This window comes from Natrix helvetica, assembly GCF_964273705.1.
Source record: "Natrix helvetica genome assembly, chromosome: 3".
In the NCBI taxonomy this organism is placed as follows: domain Eukaryota; kingdom Metazoa; phylum Chordata; class Lepidosauria; order Squamata; family Natricidae; genus Natrix; species Natrix helvetica.
In genome coordinates this window covers 58,066,221-58,086,738 of record NC_138549.1, presented here as the reverse complement: position 1 = coordinate 58,086,738, position 20,518 = coordinate 58,066,221, and the positions used below count along the sequence as shown (strand labels likewise).

The following is a 20,518-nucleotide window of genomic DNA, read 5'->3' as shown; positions in this document are numbered from 1 at the left end:
TTAAAGTGAAGCGTCCTACATGGCCATCATAAACATCCCTCCACAAGGTGATGTGATCTCAGGAATCTCGGCTCCAGGAAACCTGTTGTAAAATATCAGTTGTCGCAGGCACTGCCAGTAAATTAACTCCAAGGCCCCCCTTCTCCCAAATGAATGGCAGTATCACTTTTTAAGAATCTGACACAAGCATAGTACATTAGGTTTGTCAAATTTCTTGTTTTTGATCAGATTGCATTTCACAATGTTTCAAGTGTATAATGACTTATTTAGTTATAATAACAGAATATATATCAGTAAAAAGTATACCTTTATAGCAAAAAAAAAGAGTAAGTAATCCATGGGAAATGGGGTGGAGAGGAGTAAGTGGAATCTGAGAAGCTAGCAAAGCAGGCCCAGTCTGTGGAGACCCAGCGAGGCAGGATGGGGTGAGGGAAGCAATTGTGAGGACCTCAGGGGAGCATGAGGTATCTCTGTAGATTGTGGGAGGCCTTGGATGGTTTGCTCCAGCACTAGCCCCACATGCTGTTCTCCAGTCTGAGATACCTCATGTGCATTTAAAGATCTGTGCATTTGATTAACAAATGCATTAGGGAAAGCAGGGAATTTATTTAAGGTGATTCAATCAAACATATTCCCAGGTTACAAATATAATTGGCAGGCTCTAGTACATTTGTAACTGGAGGATTATCTGTATAATGAGAGTGAGGGTATCAGGGAAGTACTGCCTTAGCACCACACAAGTCCTGTGTCACTCCCACCCTGGCCATGCCCACCCAGTCACATGACCATCCAGCCATGCCTCCTCAGCCAGTCAGTAAGGCAGAGAACTGATTGTTAAATTATTTGAATCCCACCACTGCACATGACCATCGGGATGCTGCAATGGTGGGATTAGTAACTTTTTTCAGTGACATTGTAATTTTGAATAGTCACTAAATGAACTATTGTAAGTTGAGGACTACCTGTATTAGGATATAGAAATTTCAATAGCACGGTGCATATAATAATTGCCTTATAGAAAATTACTTGTTTGCAGTCTGGCAGAAATGAATTTTCTTTTTGTTGTTTATTTACTATTTTTCTTTTCCCAACTTATCCACTTTTCAGCTTTTGAGCTTTTCTTTTTAAGTAACTCTTTTTCTTTTTTAAGAAGCATGTAAAGTACATTGCTCAAGAAGATAAAAATAATAATTAAGAACAATAAGCTTATTTCTGTCAGGTTTCTAACTGGTGACATTCTACATGCAGGCAATGTGTTACTGAACCTTCATTCTTTTTAACTAAAGCAATCTTCAAACTGATGGAGTCTCAAAATACTTTTTCTGTCATTAGTGGGGGAGCAATAACTGAAGAAGTGTCTATAGGCTGAATAATCACTAGGTGGGTGTTAAATAATATTTCATTCTGAATGTTAATCTATGTGTTTCAACAGGAAGGCTCTGCTTAGTCTATGTCTAGAGAATGCAGAACTCAAGGAACAAATTGGAGAAGCAAAGTTGTCAGAAGTTTGGGAGAAAGAGGATGAAAATGAAGCTAAAGAGAATTTGAGGTGGGGTATCAAGAAACTGCAAGAGAAACTGCACACTTCAGAGATTGTGATTGGCCTCCTTAAAGAACAATTGACTCTAAAAAACCAAGGATGCAAAGGCGCCATCATTCACCAGATGACAGCTGACACAGCTCTGATAAATGAGCAAGAGCAGTGCACTTGCCAAGCTGTCTGTGACCATTCACCATTGTTGCACTGCCTACCCAATAAAATTATGAGCAGCCCAGAAGAAATCAAGGTATGATCAGAATTTAAAGAAATTGATTAAACCAACACCTGCCACTGTTAATTAGTAATGCCTATTCACCTATGGGTCATACTACCCTTTAGTCATCTACATTAGAAAATTTTAAGTTTTGTCCTCTGTGAATTAGGTTCCAGCTGCTACTCGTAGTCCAAAACTGGTATTGATATATATATATATATATATATATATATATATATATATATATATATGTATGTATGTATGTATGTATGTATGTATGTATGTATGTATGTATGTATGTATGTATTTGTGTTATATATATATATATATATATATATATATATATATATACATACATACATACATACATACATACATACATATATATATATATATATATATATATATATATATATATATATATATATGCTGGCTTTGTTGTATTCGGGTGATTTTGAGCCCACGCTTGAAGATGGCAGGTGAGATCCTGCCGAAACGTTGCAAAGACAATCTCAACCTTACATGGGAAAAGACCCGAATACAACAAAACCAGCATACCTACACCCGTGAAAATCTACGAAAACATATATATATATCACCAACACAGTTGCAAATTCATCTGCACACGCCAAGCAAGGGCACAGAGCCATGTTTTTATGACTTTCCAAAAGGCATCACCTCACCTCTGGTGAAAGCGTGTTCCACCAGGCAGAGGCAATGGCAGAAAAGGCTCTCTTTCTAGAATTTGCCAGTCAGAATCCTTTGGCTGATGGGGGTCTGCAACATAACTACCCTGTGTGACCTGGCTGATGTAATTGGATGAAGACAACTGTAGGTAACCTGGCCTCATGCCATGTAGGGCTTTAAGGTTATACCTAGAGGTAGGTTTCTGCTGGTTCACACCAGTTTATGCAGTTCAGAGAACTGGCTGATAGCACCACTGGCTGGACCTGCCCCACCCTTCCCACCCCACCCCTCCCGGTCACTCCTTATCTTGCCTCGCCTGCTCACCTAGAGTCATGCCTGTGGCATAGCTGCTGCAGCCCTCTGGTTCCCTCGCTTGCCTCAACCACGTGGCCCAGCTGATACCGTGTTTCCCCGAAAATACGACAGGGTCTTATATTATTTTGATCCACGAAATATGGCCTTGGGCTTATTAAAGGGGGAGGGCTTATTATTTTGTAGGTTCAGGAAGCAGCAAGCCCACCAGCCCCACCCTCTCCGTCCCACCATCTGCTTGCCTGCCGCCACAATGACCTAAGTTCTCCTTGCATCCTGACCTTTGCCTGACCTGCTTGCTGGCCGCGGAAAAGCTGACTGTGCTGCTCTGGCCTCACGGGGTGGGGGGCTCTTCCTGGCAGAATGAACACACACACACACTCTCCCTCCAAGGCAGCCACACCCCTTCACTAACTTGCTTTCCAGCTCCATTCTCCGTGGTCCTTTACCTCAGAATCCCATCCTTGTCACCACGTTTTATGTATTTAGCGTCTGAGGGAATGCTGAAGCTCTATGTTAAAACAACGGCTTTATTTCAACTGAAACTAGAACAGAACAGCGGCTCGCGCTCTGACAGCTCTTTTATACTCGCAGCTGTCAGAGCGTTAGCCAATAAGAACGCTCCAATTCTCCCGCCTGTGTACAACACAAATTGAACCAATCAGTAACTGCTCTGCCTGATTGACAGAAGAGGGCGGGCCGCATCAGTACGTAACACCAACACTCTTGCCTGCCTTCCCAGTGCCTCCTATACGGCCCACGTGGCCCAGCCTGCTTCCCTGCCTTCCCTGTTGCCTCCCAAGTGGCACCTGTGGTCCAGCCCACTTGTCTTCCTTCCATGTGGCACCCGCAGCCAAGCTGATCTCTGCATGGGTGACTGGGTATGAGACTGATAGTTGGCTTCCAGTGCTGGAGAGGGCGGGGAAGGGAAGTGGCTGGGTTGCAGCTGCGTGCCACGTGTAGCACATGGATCGAGACTGAGCTCCTCTTGCCATCTCTTCTCCCCCCCTCTGTGAGGGGGGAGGACTTCCTGCCTCTCACTTAGCCACCCGCCCCCTTTTTAATGCAATTTGGGAATGTGGCAGGTGGGGAGGGGTGGGTGGAGAGGAAGGCTATTCCTGACTCCTGGGCTGACTGGCTTCTTCCAGGCAGCTCTTGCTCTGCCTTTCAGTGTCAGCCATCAAAGACAAGGTTTTTGTGGGCAGAAGAGCTTGCTCCACCCACCATCGCTCAGCCCCCCGTTTTCCCGAAGCATTTCTTTGCCTACCTGATTTCCAGCTCCATCATGTTTCTCCGTCGTGTTTTTTCACCATTGTGTGCAGGAAAACAAAAGTTTGGGACTAAAAATAATATCAATCAATCAATCAATCAATCAATCAATTCCAGCTTCTCACAAAAGAAAAAGATCTCACAAAGTGCACGACCTCCCTGCCCTCCCCTCGCTTTTGGCATGGGAGCCAAAAAAGGTTAGCCATCACTGCCCTAGGCAAAGAAATGCCTGGAGGAAGTGAGCGATCTGAACGGTGATTGGTGGGGTAAGCTTCATGGTGCTGCAATGGTGAAAAGGGCAGATCTCCTGCTTAGGGGAAGCGAGAGATCTGGATGGTGGTGGGTAGGGTGGTGATGGTGGTGGGTAGCTCTGCAGTGTTGCAACAGCGAAAAGGGCAATAGATCAGCCCTCTCTTCTCCCTGCTCCTCCTTCCCCCCTCATGCTGGCCACTCCATTTCCCATTTCTACATTGCAGCGCAGTGCCCAGGATCCACTTTGATAGGAGGGGGGATGTTTTGGGAGGCGAAGCTGCTTGTGTGCACTGTTTTGGGACATGATGCTGCCCCCTTGTGCTGCTTTGGGACATGAAGCTACCTCCCTCCCTCCGGCACTGTTTTGGGATGTAAGGTGAGGCTGTACCACCACTCTGTTTTGGGACGTGAGGCTACCCTCCTGCACTGTTTTGGGATGCAAGGCTGCATCTCTGTGTTGTTTTGGGATGTGAGGCAACAGCCCTGTGCTGTCCAATATGCCACTCGCCCACCTGCCTGGCCAGTGTCAGAAGAAAGGATTTCCTGTGGGACAGAAGTTTTAGAAAGGATTCCCTGTGGGACAGAAGTTTTGTCTAGAAAGAAAAGCATCCAGAAACCAGTTTGATTATAAGTAATCCAAATATTATGTCCCATATTTCCCACAACTAGATATTTTTAAATTGCACACATGTAGCATAGGTACATAAATAGATTTCTTTTATTATTTAGTAGAATCAAATTCTATTAACAAAGGAATAAGTAGGGGGTGGGAAATTTGGAGAAGCTGAAATTGCCGTTCAGTTCTTGCATTATCCCTAGCTTCTGCAGCTTCATCTACAATTATTTCTATTTTAGAATGAAAAGGGCTTGCAAAAATAATAGTTCTATGCTAAAGGAGCATTTCTCAGGATGCTGCATTGTCTATTTAATGCAACCACATGGGATGGTCATAGAACACAAATGTATAAATTTGTAACTTCCCATGTTGTATTTTTCAGACATACACATAGTATTTGCAGAGTCCTTGGGGGAAAGGTTTTGGAGGGGGAAGCATATTTCTTTATTGGAACCACTCATCAAACAAAGAAGCAGGACAAAAAAGCTATCTGGTCCCCTTACAGTGGATTCAAAGCATCCCTAACTTTGTCTTTTCCTGCAAGAGATGGACCGTGTACCAATAGCTTTGCCCTCCCCACTTTCTTGTTTTGAATTTCCTGTCCATATGTAATTGGATTTTTTTTTCTTGGAACCAAAAGTATCAAGGCTCAGATTTCCCCTTCTTCTGTCCTGGACAGGACATTTTATGGTGATGCAGTTTTCTTCCAGATAAATAATTGATGGGTATTTAGTTACGAATAAGAAGATGTCTCTCTCAATAATAGAAATTAAAACTATTTTATTTTAACAAGAAAAGAAGTAAAAATATACAGATAAAATTTGGATAAGAAAATGAAGAGAAAAACCAAGAAATGATATTACAAAACTTTTTCTTTTGTATTGTTGCTAAACGTAATATTTCAAAAGAAGGAAAAATGAAGGGGCATAAAAGTGCATTCCTCACATTTTTCTTAGAACAATTAGCTGAACTCTGCCTTGTTTATCATTATTTTAGGTAGTAATTTATCAAATCAAAAACACAATAAGCAAAATTTGCAATCTTTATATTTTGGTCTGTAAGTTCAAAAAACAGAGGTGAATTTGTGGTATGGAACCATTTCACAAATGAAGCTACTCAGGGAAACAGAACCTTTATAATTGGTATTATATTTTGGAAAATATAACTGATGTGAAAATGCTACATTTATGTAATGTATGTCTGTATGTATGATGTTTGCAATTCATAGCATTTCTTAATCAAACTAATAATATTTCATAACTGGAAGTAGTTCTTGAAATCCACTGTATTTATTAATGAACCTTTATTATTTTTGTTAATCAGTGTGCTCATTGGACAATAGGGGGTTATAAAAATTAACCCATATCTACAAACCATTTAAAGAAAAATCTGTTTTTGTTAAGTAATGGTTAAATAACTATAAACAGGCAGGTGCAAAGGTTATCCTCAGGGGAAGACAAAGAATATTTCACAAGTTTTAGATCTATGACGTAAAAGGTACATGAGACAGAAATTATGCTTCCGGAATGGCTGGGAATGGGATTGCTCAAGTACTTTATGTAAATATAAATAGTCCTTGACTTACCACCATTTGCTTAGCAACTGTTCAAAGTTATAGTGGTGCTGAAAAAAGTGATTTAAGATTGGTCTTTGCATTTATGACCATTGCAGAATCCCTGCAGTCGTGTGCTCAAAATTCAGGCACTTGGCAAGCAGCATGTATTTATGATGGTTTCAGTGTCCTGGGGTCAAATGATTGCCATTTGTGACCTCTTCAACTGGCTTCTAAGAAGCAAAGTTAGTGAAGGAAACTGGTTCACTTAACAACCATGACAGTTTGCTTAACAACTGTGACAAAACTGGTCATAAAATTGGGTACAACTCATTTAATGACTGCCTCACTTAGCAACAGAAGTTCTGCTCCTAATTGTGGTTGTAAGTTGAGGACTACTTGTACAATTTTAATAGATTGTAGTAATGGGATATGGTTGGTACAAGTAAAGAAAGATGTGTAGATCTTTGATAACTGACTCAAGGAGGTGGGTTAAGTTAGTTTAAATCAGATTTAAACCCAACTGACTTGGAGTCAGAGTTTCTCAAGCAATTCCATTTTTCATAAAATTTTTGGAGGTGAGGCGAGCAGCCGGAAGGCCAGGTGAGCGGCTGGGCGAGATGAGCGGCTGCACAAGGCTAGGCTCCTTTGATGTGCGTGACTCGAGTTGGCCATGCCCACCCAGTCACATGACCACTCAGCCATGCCTACTCAGCCGATCATTAGGGCAGAGAACCAGTTGTTAATTTATTTAAATCCCACCACTGGTTATAACCAGCACCTTGAATCAGACCCAGAAGCAAAGAGGTCAGGCAGCTGATGTGTTACATTTGAATTCTTGGTCGCTCAAGATTTATAGAGGCTGAAGTTTCCAAGTACTTTTTAAGCATAACCCCATGTAAACTTTTAAACACATAGTACAAATCTTGATAGAATGAAATATTAGCCATATACAGAAGTTGGCCAGGCATCAGAGTTATAAGTCAACATTTTGATCTTCTTGAGGCTCTTTGCTGTTGTGATCTCATAGGAAAGTACATGGCCAACATTTTTCACACTATTGGGGCTTTTAAATGGGGAATTAGAGTTAAGATGGGTGTATGACTTTAATACAGCTTTGTTTTGGTTTAATATGGATGGGGCTGGAAATTGGAGGCTTCCCCAAAGCAATCTGCTCCCAATCCCCTACCCCTTAAAACTATCCCTAAAATCAAAGTACCGGCTGTATCTTTGCTAGTGAAATTTTGTCAAATTGTAGGGAGGGAATTCAAACTGTACAGCATACATTATCCATCTGTCAGGCTGGTCCCAACTCAGATGTGTAGGATAAAAAGACCCTCAACTCCATTTCTTGAAGTGAAACATTCATTTACTAAAATCAAGTGGTTACAGAGAAAGCAAAGCTGGGTCTGAGTATTCCTGCTCAAAGGTTGCAATTTTCCCTTTCCACCTGGGCCTCCTCTCTTGACCAGTCCATTCATGTCCAATAGCATCTGTTTTTGATGTTTTGGGAACAGCTTTCCAGGTTGGCACCTCTGGTGTAGTTTTGCATACCATTCTCAGGCTTCCTCCTTGATCAGCTGGTTTAGTCCAGATCAGTGACGTGCGGTGAGGGTTATGGCTGGTGAGGCTGGTGACATCATCAGGAAGGCGGGGAATGGGACCACATGTGCAGGAGGCTGAGGCAACCTCAGCCTCCAGCACACGTGGTCCCATTCTCCGCCTTCCTGAGTGAACATTAAGGGGACAGCGGAGTGTACTGATCCGCGTAGCATTGCTTCCTCCACTGGCGCCAGTCCCTCCCCCCCCACTCCTTCAAGGTCTCCCACCAACCCAAAGCCCGATCCCCAGCTCCCTCGGGCAAGGCTTGAGCGGGGTGAATGGGAAAGCAACGAAAGGGGCTGCGTTTTCACTCCGCTCAAGCCTTGCCACCTGCAGCCACCGCCCGCCCTCGCTGCCCCTTTCGTTGCTTTCCTGCCGCCCTCGCTGCCCCTTTCGTTGCTTTCCCATTCAGGTGGCTGCGCTTCCCATTCCCATTTCCCATTCAGGCGGCTTCCCATGCAGGTGGCAAGGCTTGAGCGGGGTGAAGGCGCAGCCCCTTTCGTTGCTTTCCCATTCAGGTGGCTGCGCTTTCATGCCTTTGTCATCCGGCAGCACCGCATTTCTGCCTCCGCCCTCCGCAGCTCCCGGGCACGGCCGGACAGAGGTAGCCAGAATGGCGCCGAGGCAGTCTGGCAGGCGAGCAAGCGAGGCAGCCTGATCCTCGGTTGCTCGCCCGCCGGATTGCCTCGGTGCCATCTGGCTACCTCCGTCCGGGTGCACCCGGGAGCTGCGGAGGGCAGAGGCAGAAATGTCAGCGCTGCTGGATGACGTCATCCGGCAGCGCTGACAACATTTCTGCCTCCTCATCCGGACGGATGTATATAATATTATAATATTATATACTATTATTTCATGAAGAGGGGTGAGGCTCTGCCTCCCCTGCCTCCCCTGACCGCACGTCCCTGGTCCAGATTTACATCTCTGGTTCCTGTCACTCTGTCACCCCCTTCCCCTTTTCCTGCTCATTCCCATACCCATTCCTTACTTTCCCAATTGTCTACTCCCCTCGCTTGCATTTTATGGTAGGATGCCAATGAAGCAAAAGATGCTAAATATGGCAGGCCTGACACCAGTGGTGTATTGCAGGCGGTACGAACTGGTATGGGCATACCAGTGCCTGCTGGGAGCACCGGGTACCATTCTGGTATGGTGCTCTGGAGGGCCCGCCCGCCCGAGCTCCTTACCTGTATTTGAGCTCTTCGGCGCTTCCGCTTCCGTGCATGGAGAGCACGGGGCCTGCGTAACGCTCCCCCGAGCAGCTGGAGCAGTTGGAGCATCACAGAGGCATCACGGAGGCATTGTGGAGGTAAGGACGCATGTGCGCACTGTGCATGTGTGCGTGCATGCTGCATCCGTGCATGTGGGGAACACCGGGCCCCATTGCACCATACCAGTTGCAACGGGATCCGGAACCCACCACTGCCTGACATCATCTATCTTATGGGTCAAGTAATATAAATCCCACCCTCATCTATCATGCCATTTCTTCTGATGGTTGAAGCTCTCATGTTTCTTCTTGCAGGCTGAAGGAGGCAGAGTATCAAATAGTTTTGGCCAGAAGTCTGAACAATCCCAATGGAGTCAACAGTGTCACAAAATACAAGACACACTCTTGGTGTCAGAAGCCACCATCCAGGCACAGATAGCCCAGCTGAAACAATACAAAGCCCTACTCAGTGAGTAATATTACCATCCAAAGCTGCATAGTTCTTCAATATTTTAATTACTTGGATGAAAATATGAAGGGAATGTATACTCAACTTGTACAGTATGTATACATGACATAAGTTTGGGCTAAATACCTGGAAGAGACAAATGCAAATAAAAACCATCTTGAGAACTGGGCCAAAAATAACAGAATGACATTTAACAGAGACAAATTGCAAAGTATTTGTACTGTTTTGCTGGATTTTGGAGAGGGGTGTTATTTTTTTTTTAATATTTTAATTTTGTTTTTGTTTTAGCTGGTTAGTCCCTCCTTAAATCAAAGGAATTTGTTGTTGAGTTGAAGGACTTTCAAAGTGGGTGTCCATGAAAAAGCCTCCTTGACAGCTTCACATCCAGATATTCCACATTTTTAGTAAAGATTAAAAGAAACCTAGAAAATGCAGGATTGTGACAGAAATAAAATCTTGTGTTGAAGTAGGTAAAACAGCTTTACAAAAGAAGCTCCAGAAGAGTGAATGAAATTAAAAATAAAATCAGTGAAATTATTTGAGAGAGAAATTGAAATAAGAGAATGCTGAAAGGCATAGTTTAGCAATTTGTATGGAAATAATATCAATATATTAGAGAAAATTGAAATCAATATTAGTTAGTTGTGTCCAAAATAATAATAATTAATGCCATGAGAGAGGTTAAAATTTTTTGTTAACATTCTATTGTGACTGATAAATGAATGAGCTATTTTCCTGTTTGGGAGTAGACAGAACATGATATTCCAGCTAGGAATGTCTGAAAATTATCAAAAATTATATAATTAGATTCAATCCAAGTTTTAAAAAATGATGAGTCTAGATAAGATAAATGTGAAATGTACTTGTTTCATTTTAAACATAATGTGCAATGTGGCCAATAATTTCTAAACTTCAAAAAACCCAGTGCTTGCACAGCAATATGGACTGTTTCAGGATAACATTCCTCCTTTCTGTAGAACTTTCTGGAATGGCAATTGATTACATAACAGTGTGTCTCCATAATAGTTTAAACAAAGCTGAAAAACATAGGTCAACCACTCATACATATAAACATTTCCCATAAAAAGTCCATCTGTGCAGTTTCTTTGTTGTACAGGCAGATACTGTGTTACCTAATGGTCCTATCATGGATATCTTTTTGGATAATCTCACCAAATTTGCTACCATGATATTTTAGTGGGTTTTTAATGTACTTAGTCATAAGTATATGCACATGGAGTCCTCCAAACTTCATTGAACAACTCCTGGCTTTTACTGCAGCTTCCTACTAAATTTTAAACCAAACTATTAGTGTGCATGCCATATAATTTGCAGTATCTTGTGAGGATCTGGATTTCTGGCAGAAGATCAATGGAAAGTAACTGAAATATTTCTTGTGACAGGTGAATCTATGGTACAGCAGAATAACAAGCAGATGCAGGTGGATATTCAAGACTTGGGCTACGAAACCTGTGGGAGAAGTGAAACTGAGGCTGAAAGGGACGAGGCTACAAGCCCTGGTAATGTAAGATGTTACTCTGGCTGCCATCCATTTTTTTTAAAAAAACTATTTTGTTTATACAAACATAACATCTTCTTACACGGGAAAAGACCCGAATACAACAAGACCAGCATATATATTTCTATAAATATTGGTGGGGGTGTGTGGAGTGCTGGCTTTGTTGCTGTAAGTGGGTTGGTTGGCTGTGTTGTTACATCTTGATTAGTTGATGGAGTTGATGTATGCAGATTAGTTGGCTGTTTCGTAACATCCTGAGCTCTAGTGTAGTGATATCCTGACTCCTGTGCTGCACCATCCTGGGAGGTTGGCTGTGTTATAACATCCTGAGCCTTTGCGTTGTAACCTCCTGAGTTCTGTGATGTAATGTCCTGAGCAGATGGCTGTGATATAACATCCTGGGCTTTGGTTTGGCCCCGAGTTTGCAGTCTCGCCATGTGTTCATGGTGTGTGTCAGTTTGCTTTGTGTGGGGGTTGGAGAGGGATGCAGCAAACCAAAGCCCAGGATGTTACATCACAGCCATCTGCTCAGGACATTACATCACAGAACTCAGGAGGTTACAACGCAAAGGCTCAGGATGTTACAATGCAGCTCAGGATGTCATCACACAGCCCATTACCCAGGTCGTTACAACACAAAAGACTAATGGGCACACAGCTAGTACCTCAGCCACACATGATGTTATGAAACAGCCGACTAATCTGCATACATCAACTCCATCAATTAATCAAGATGTAACAACACAGCCAACCAACCTGCTTACAGCAACAAAGCCAGCAGTCCACACCCACCCACCAATATTTATAGAAAGACGGAAGCTCCAATCACGCTTTGCTCGCACAAGCACAAAGCTGAAGGCACCAGCCTGAAGATGGCGAGTGGGAGCTCGTCGAAACGTCACCAAGATACTCTCAATCTTACACGGGAAAAGACCCAAATACACTAAGACCTGCATACATGTACCTGTGAAAATCTATGAAAACCTATATATATATTTCATATATCCTTTCTATCAGTTCTATATATAACAACCTTTATATACGTTTAAATCATCTTATATCATTTTATTTCCTATTATTATTGACTACAGTCTATTTTGTATTTCCACCTTTTATTCATTTTCTGGTTTCGTAATTGTTTTTTTAATTTCTTGATCTTTCTTCTTTTCTTTATTGCTTTCCTACCTTTTTTCCTCTTTCCTCTAGCCAATTATACCATAAGTCCCTGTTGTAGCCCCGCAGGATCCAGTTCAGCTGATGCTGGACTCAGATAGTGAGGGATCATTTGAGGCAGCCCTGGATGATGTGGAAGACCCTGTCCAGGTTGCAGATTCAGAGCAGGGACCAGAGTGGCTGGATGGCCACCAGAAGGCACCTGAGGCATGGAGCAGTGGGGAAGATCAAAGGCAGTCAGTCCCTGATGTGAGAGTAAGACAGCCTGAGAAACTAAAGCAGCAGCTTTGAAGGCAGGCTCACAGACGATAATTAGCACAGGTGGTTGTAGATTGCCCCCTCCCAAGAGAGCTTATAGGTGAGGCGTTGGGAGGGGACATTTGCAGGAAACAACTGTTCGAAATTAGCAGTGAAGAAAGTAGATGTCTTAGAGCCATGTCTGAATATCTGATTTGTTTTTCTTGTATTCTAAGTTATCTGGGCCTTCGGCCAAAAGATTTGTTATCTGTGGCAACCAGCCAAGCCTGTGTTTTGGCTTGCTCACAGGCGTGGAGAGGGGGGTCAGAACAGTCCCATACTGAGTAATATTTGAATTCTTCTTTATCTTTTAATTCTTTCATAAGCCTATCCATCTTGGCGCATTCCAGTATTTTTTTAAATTACATTTTCTTCCATTGGTATGTATTTATTTTTCCAATTCTGCGCAAATGAAATTCTCGCTGCCGTGATTATGTAGAATTAGATATTTGATACTTTTCTCATAATTTCCCTTTATAATTCCTAGGAGAAATAATTCCGGTTTTGGTTCTTTTGGGTGTTCAGTGATCTCTTCCAGCCAGTATTTTATTTTTATCCAATGGTTTGGTTTTTTTTGCAGATGTGCATGTCCACCACATATGATTGTACATTCTGTGTTGTTGATTGCACATTGGTGAGCATTCTGGGAACATTCTCACAATTCTCGCTGGTGGAAAATGCCATCTGTATGCTGTTGCCATCGTTAATTTATAGATTGTTTCCAAAGTTTTTCCCATTCAGTCAATTTTATAGTATAGCCGAAATTTGTCACCCATGTTACCATAGTTTCTTTCATGAATTCTTCTTTCATTTTTAATCTTAATAAGTAATGTTATATTTTTTATCAATTTCTCTTCGGTTCCCTGTAGAATTTTATCTAGTTCTTGTGGCTCCTTATAAAATCCGTCTCTTTCTCTATCTTTTTGCACCTCACCTGTATTTGTAGGTATGGCCATCAGTCTATATCTATTCCCTCATCTTTCTGGCTGCCATCCTTAATGCTTTCAATTGTTTGACTTATAAAGGACTCCTGAACAATGTTGAGCAAACAATTCTTAACATAAGAAGGTATAGAAAACAGAATATTTCAAAGTTCCATTTTGGTCACCATTGTACATGCAAATTGTAGATATTTATAGGCAAAAAAAGATGTATTGGAAAATTGGAATTTGCTGCAATCCATACTCAATTTATCTGGAAGAAAAGCTTGATTATTTATTTAGTCCTAATTCTTAGTCTTTTTGTTGTTGTTTTGTTTTACTCAGGATGCAGAGTTCATGATGAGCAACTAAAGTTTTGGAAGAAATCATTGGAAGCCCCTCAAAACAGACTGATGAAACAGGAAACATTCCTGGATGTCAGCCAAAATGATGATGATGCAGTTCTCCGCCAGCATATTCAGGTTCTCCAGATGCAATTGCAAAGTTCCCACAAAGTTATCCAGAACTTACAAAATTGTGTGCGCTCTGTATCCACTACCAGTGACTATGGTTCTGTGGGAGATCAGCCACTCAAATTGAGGCAAGGCTATACTCTGGGCAATTCTCCTTCCCACAGTATGACTGATGAAGATGAAGGCTGGCAATCTGATAGCTTTGGAACTTTCTGCCCACCAAGTCTCCAGCCCAATAAAGATTTGGTCAGACTTATACAGAGAGTAACCCTGCTGGAAGCTCATCTGAATGAGACCAAGCCAAAGGAATTTTTGACAGAGGAATTGAAATGTACAGCCTCCTTGGGGTAGGACATTACAAGTTGCAGGGATAAATATGATCAGTTAAGTCTGAGAAAGTGTTGGTATAGCTTTCTGCAACATCACAATGGGCAATAAAGTATCTACTTCAAAAGGTTGGCTTTTGCATATTCAAGCAGATGGTATAATCACACTTCTGGTAACACCAAAAAATAGTTCTCTGCATGAGAACTACTGCAAGATAAGTACTAGATAAAATTAATTTAAAACACTATGTTCTGTAATATATGAATCATTTCTGAATTACCCCCTCTCCTGTTAAGATTTTGTAAACTCACTCCAGAATGTGAATGTGGATTCAGCTCTCTATGATGAATGTATGAGATACTTCAAGCATGGATGTCCTTCTGGTGAATGGGACAAAGTGGACAGAAAAAACCTTATTTCTTACTTGTCCTGAAGTTGGATCTCTTAATAACTTTTGCTAATTGTTTTCTCTCTTTTCCCCAAGGAAATATGACTCGTTAGTCCAAGCTCAAGCTCGAGAGCTCTCCCATCTGCGCCAGCTAATGCGAGAGGGACAAAAGGTGTGTCATATGCTAAAGAAATACTTCAAGGACACCATCAAATCCTTTGAAGAGCTTCTACGAAGCACTGATATTGATTACTACTTGGGGCAGAGCTTCCGTGAGCAACTTGCAGAAGGGAACCAGTTGGCAGACCAGCTGGCCAGAAAACTGAACCAAAGTGAGTTCAATAGGCACTTGCAAAGTTTAAATTAGAAGCTTTATTTTGGGGTATTCAAAATAGATTCCCTATAGCTTTCTTTCACCAGTAGCATTATAGCATAAAGGGTGCTGTTCCAAAAAGATGTACATCTTATACAAAGGTGGGTTGCTGCTGGCATTGCTGCCAGTTCAGTGCCTCAAAATTTTTTGCAACCTAACAATGTGGGAGTGGGTTGCTACCCTATTATTTCATTAGGTTAAGCCTACGAAGTGTATGTCCAAAGCAGCTAATGGAACCAGAGTCAAAGCAGACCTACAATTAGGCTTTACAAGGTCATTGTATGTCCAACATAGATTATGGAGAAATGTATAGAATCATTGGGACAATATATGAGTATTGTTTGTTTGTTTGTTTTATTGGATTTATATGCCACCCTTCTCCCAAAGGACTCAGGGCGGCGTAGAGCATTAAAAAAACACATATTACAAAACTTAAAAGAAAATTAGAAACAATCCAAGAAACAAACTGAATAACACTAACATTTTAAAAATTAGATAAAATTAACGGGCCAGGCCAGCTTGCTGGAAAAGCCAACTTTTTAGGGCGCGTTGGAAGGAACAGAGGTTGGGGATTATGCGAAGCTCCGGGGGCAGCTCATTCCAGAGGGAAGGCGCTCCCATAGAGAAGGCTCTCTCCCTGGGGGTCGCTAGCCGACACTGTCTGGCTGACAGCACTCTGAGGAGGCCAACTCTGTGGGATCGCACTGGACGGTGGGAGGCTACTGGTGGCAGTAGGTGGTCTCGCATGTACCTTGGGCCTAAGCCATGGAGTGCTTTAAAGGTCATAATTAGTACCTTGAGTAGCTTAAAAATTAACAAGGAAGCTAGTTGGAAACATTGGAATGGGATCTTTTTAATTCCGTAAGCTCCATGCTTATTTATTTATCTATTTTTAATTTTTCACTGAAAGAAGGATATTGGGAGGCTGAGTTGTATTTCAAGTGATCGATACTGTACGTCCTGTGATGGAGAAGTTACACAATCACTAACTTTTAAAAAATTCTGGTTTTAGGGAATGATCTAAACATGGAGGACAAAACAAGTCATGAATTGTTAATGAGGTAATTATTATGGATTGCTAGATACAGGCTTATTTTGGAATTATCCAAATTAGTTTGTCATTCATTTTACTGTATAGTTTGCATGTAGTCCATGGGGCTATATAGCTTGCCACTTGATAAATGCTCATTTGTGTTTTTTTTATCCTTTTGGCCAATTTGCTCAAGAAAAGCTCCCTTTTCAAATTGTCAAGAAACAATTGTCTTTCTTCATAAAATACAGGTCACCTCAATTGAATACCTTGTGCTGGAATCTATTCCATACCAGTATGAAATCCTTTATAGCAATAACAAAACTAATAATAATAAGCCCACATCCTGTGACAATATCTGTAACACCATTCAAATCCACATTTGCCTACTCCAGTTCCTTGGAAAGAATTTGATAGGTGGGCAAAAATGTCAAATCCAGTCAGAATATCTGTGCAAAGAATCATAATATTCTTCATGGGATTATTAAAATCATTTGCAGACTGTGGAAGTTTACTGGCTGACTAATAGTACAAAGATCACAAGCTCAAGGTTGACTTAGCCTCCCAGCCTTCTGAGGTGGCTAAAATGAGGACCCAAATTGTTGGGGGCAATATGCTGACTCTGTAAACCGCTTAGAGAGGACTGTAAAGACTGCAAAATGGTATAAAAGTCTAAGTGCTATTGCTATCAGAGAGCTATATATACTGAAACTGAGGTAAAGAATGGGATGTATCAATATCTTTGGTAATCTTCAAGGTTTGCCTTTCCTCAGGATGAACAAGGAACTGCAGAAAGAACAATCCAGCAAGACGCTCCAAGCAAAACTACAAGAGTGCTCAGTGACCCCTTTCAATAGCCATATTATATCTGAGTCACCCTGCTCTCATAGCAACATCTCCTTCCTCTCTGATGATCCAGAAGTCTGTTCTGATGTGGATGACTTTAGTGAAAATAATATAAGTGAAGGCCAAGTCTACAATGTTCCAAACAAAGGTATAGAACTTAAGATCTGGAGGGATATAATCAGGTTTGGCAAGTAAGAGAAACTGTAACCATGGCTGGAGGTTTTCAATTAAAATTTTGTCCAGGATAGTATAAAGTATCTTGCCTTGGGCAGGGGATTGGACTAGAAGACCTCCAAGGTTTCTTCCAGTCCTATGATTCTATAAATTAATAATTCTTTCTATCTTATTTATTTGACAAATCAGAATAATCTAATTATAAATCAGTTGTTTTCCTTAGCATCTTATGCTTAGCTAGTAAAAGGAGAGGTCTAGGACAATTAGCTGCAGCTAGCTTACCATGGCCAACTCACCTCTGGTAACTTGCTCCCACCAAGTTTCCACAGGAGAACTCCACACGACCAATTTGCCACAGGGACAACTTGCCACAGGCGGCAGGAGGGAGAGCTGGGGGGGGGGCAGAACACACAGCATGATAGCTGGGGGCTTCCCATTTTCAAACTTCCTGCAGCAGCTGGCTCTGAGCAGAAGAGGCTGGGGGCAGCAGTGGCAGTCAGGGCGAGTGGTGGGGAGACAGCAGCAGCTGGGGGCTTCCCATTTTCACACACCCCATTGCTGCCACATTGGGCTCAGGCCTGCCACTCAGAGCCACAGCTAATGCTGGGCTTGGAGCAACGGCAATGGCAGCAGTTTCAACCCCAGTGTGGCAGAGTTGTGGAGAGTAAAAATGGAAAGCCCTTGGCTGCCATCATATCTCCATCACACGTTGCAACACACTCTGAGCTCTGCCCACCAGCTCACTCATCTGCCCACCTGGCTCTTCCTTCAGCTGACTGAAATGAGTTGACTGTGTGGAGTTTTTCTGCAGTGACTTGGGAGCGGAGAGTTGACAGTGGTGAGCTGGCGGCTTTGAGCAGGCCATGGTGAGTTGTCCCATTCCATAAACGGAGTTCCAAAATCTGATATTACTTTGTAATCTTCTTATGAGTGGTATCTTCTATTTCTATAATACAGGTAGTCCTTGAGTTACAAATGTAATGTAGTCTGCCCATTCCATTTGTAACCCAAGAATTCATGGAATGAATCTCATACCTTGAACGGGATCACTCCCTCCTTTTGCCCACACATTCGCTAATTGAATGCAAGTCTCATTAAGTGCACATGAGATATTTCAGGGTGGGGAAAGCCATGGGGAGCCTACTGATGGAACAAGTCACCTGCCTAAGACCGCCTAAGGCTTCCCTGACCCACTGAAATACCTTCTGTTCCCCACAATTGCTTCCCCACCTCAACATGCCATGCCGGGTCACTTACCTTGTAAAGATCTAGCAAGCATTCTCATCTCCAGACTTGAGTACCCCTCTGCAGTTCCATTCAGCCCTCCACAGGCGTCACCCATTAGGTTGCCAGTTGAAATGGAGCTTCTGAAGGGTGAGTCCGATGTCCCATTCAGCCCTCCATGGTCCTCCCCCAGGCCATTGTAGGCTGAAATGGAGCCTCCAGGGGCCAGACCTGGCCCTCCAACACTCCGTTCAGCCCTCCGTGAGTCTCCCCTGGCCCATTGCAAGCCAAAATGGAGCTTCCAGGGGCTGCCCCAGGAGACTCCATTTCAGTCCGCAACAGGCCTGGGGAGGGCCACAGAGGGCTGAATGGAGTGTTATAGGGATGGATCCAGCCCCTGGAGGCTCCATTTTGGCCTGCAACGGGCCAGGGGAGACCACTGGATGCCGAAATGGGTCTTCTGAGGTGCAGCAACATGCAGGACAAATGTTGCAGAGCCTCTGCAGTTATTCATAAGGGTGAACAACTGCCATGTTGCTGCAAGATTCAGAGAACGCTAGGGGACACTAATCGCATAACTTCGAACATTCGTTAAGGGAACACTCGTAACCCGGGATTTACCTGTACTGAAAAAGATTATCTTAGACTCAAGAGCAACGTTCTCTAAATTTCTTAACAAGTAAGGCCTCATGTTAAGTCTTACATATTCTGTTAAGTTACTTCTCAGCTGTCTCCTTAATGTTATGCCGTTTGATTTCTATCAGCGTTCCAGGTATCATGCAGAATTAAATCAGAGTCCAAGGCAAACCTTTCCTTAAAGTTCCAATTTAATAAGTCAGACATGTTGGTACATCTGTAGAATCCCAATTCTGGAAGTTACCTAGGATTCCCACCCAGTTGAAAGTTCATGATCTTGTCCCCACACCCACTAATGGATCATATGCTCCAATCTTCTTCTTCCATGCTTTCAGCTCCAACCCGCTGTTTCCGGTCAATTGCCAAGGTGCGGAGACAAAGAATAACTTGAGCTTCCAGAAAGGATTTTTTTATTTTGAAAACAACACATTCTACCCAATGCTACCCCCCCTTAATAAATATGCATATTAAAGATGAAGCTAGAAGAGAGAGTGTGGCAGGCCAAAGATTCTTAAAGGAACCGCTGCAGGCCTGACAGGCTGCCTCTCTTCAAAAGGGAAATCGTTTCTGGAAAAGAGAATTAAAATTAGAAGTTACCATAATAAAATTAACCACCTCTGCCTTCCTCAGGGGGACCCATTGGCTTATCAGAGAACTTATTATGTAATTGTTTCACTAATTTATCCGCTTTTAGATCCCAACTTTTCACCCACATAGCTTCAGAGAAAGGGTACCCCTTTGTAAGCGACCTCTATGCAGCCTGGAATCTAAGTTTTTTTCACTTCATAATGTTTTTCCCCTTCTACCACTACAGGAGGAGGGGGAGCTTGGGTGGATGGCCTTATGTTAGACCCCATTACTGGTTTCAACAAGCTACAATGGAATACTGGGTAAATTTTCCCTAGAATTCTGGGTAGGCTGAGTCGAACTGTAACTGGGTTAATTATCTTTTCTATTGGGACAGGACCTAGAAATTTTGGACTCAATTTCTTACTAGACATCCTTAATCTTATGTATTTGGTAGATAGAAAAACTTTGTCCCCCACCTGGAAGGGGGGTTGGAGGGAGCGATGTTTATCAGCTTGCTTCTTGTAGGCTTCTGCCGCATCTGCTAGAGCCTTCTTCATATTTTTTCATCCCTTCTTTAGTGTGTCCATCCATTCATTCAGAGACATGGAGGAGGGAGGTTCTTTAGGCAGCTTAGGCATGGGAACGAATTTCATGCCACTGGTAATCTGGAAAGGAGTTAATCCGGTACTGCTGTGGACTGCATTGTTGTATGCCACTTCGGCGAAGGGTAGCAAGTCCGACCAGTTGTCTTGCTGATAGTCCACATAACACCGGATGTATTGTTCCATCATCGCATTGGCCCTCTCCACTGTGCCATTTGTGCTGGGATGAAATGCTGAGCTGAGTCC

The 20,518-nt window shown here is 42.7% G+C and overlaps 1 protein-coding gene across 1 annotated transcript in view; it reads left to right on the top strand.

Annotated features, from left to right (window-relative positions):
- The window catches only part of PDE4DIP (phosphodiesterase 4D interacting protein), a 356,229-nt gene that overhangs the window by 251,987 nt on the left and 83,724 nt on the right, over positions 1 to 20,518 (top strand). The window contains exons 25-31 of the mRNA XM_081947133.1: positions 1,433 to 1,787; positions 9,567 to 9,720; positions 11,124 to 11,240; positions 13,975 to 14,449; positions 14,914 to 15,149; positions 16,203 to 16,251; positions 16,994 to 17,214. Of these exons, the coding sequence (XP_081803259.1) occupies positions 1,433 to 1,787; positions 9,567 to 9,720; positions 11,124 to 11,240; positions 13,975 to 14,449; positions 14,914 to 15,149; positions 16,203 to 16,251; positions 16,994 to 17,214 (1,607 nt within the window). The remainder of the gene's footprint in view (positions 1 to 1,432; positions 1,788 to 9,566; positions 9,721 to 11,123; positions 11,241 to 13,974; positions 14,450 to 14,913; positions 15,150 to 16,202; positions 16,252 to 16,993; positions 17,215 to 20,518) is intronic.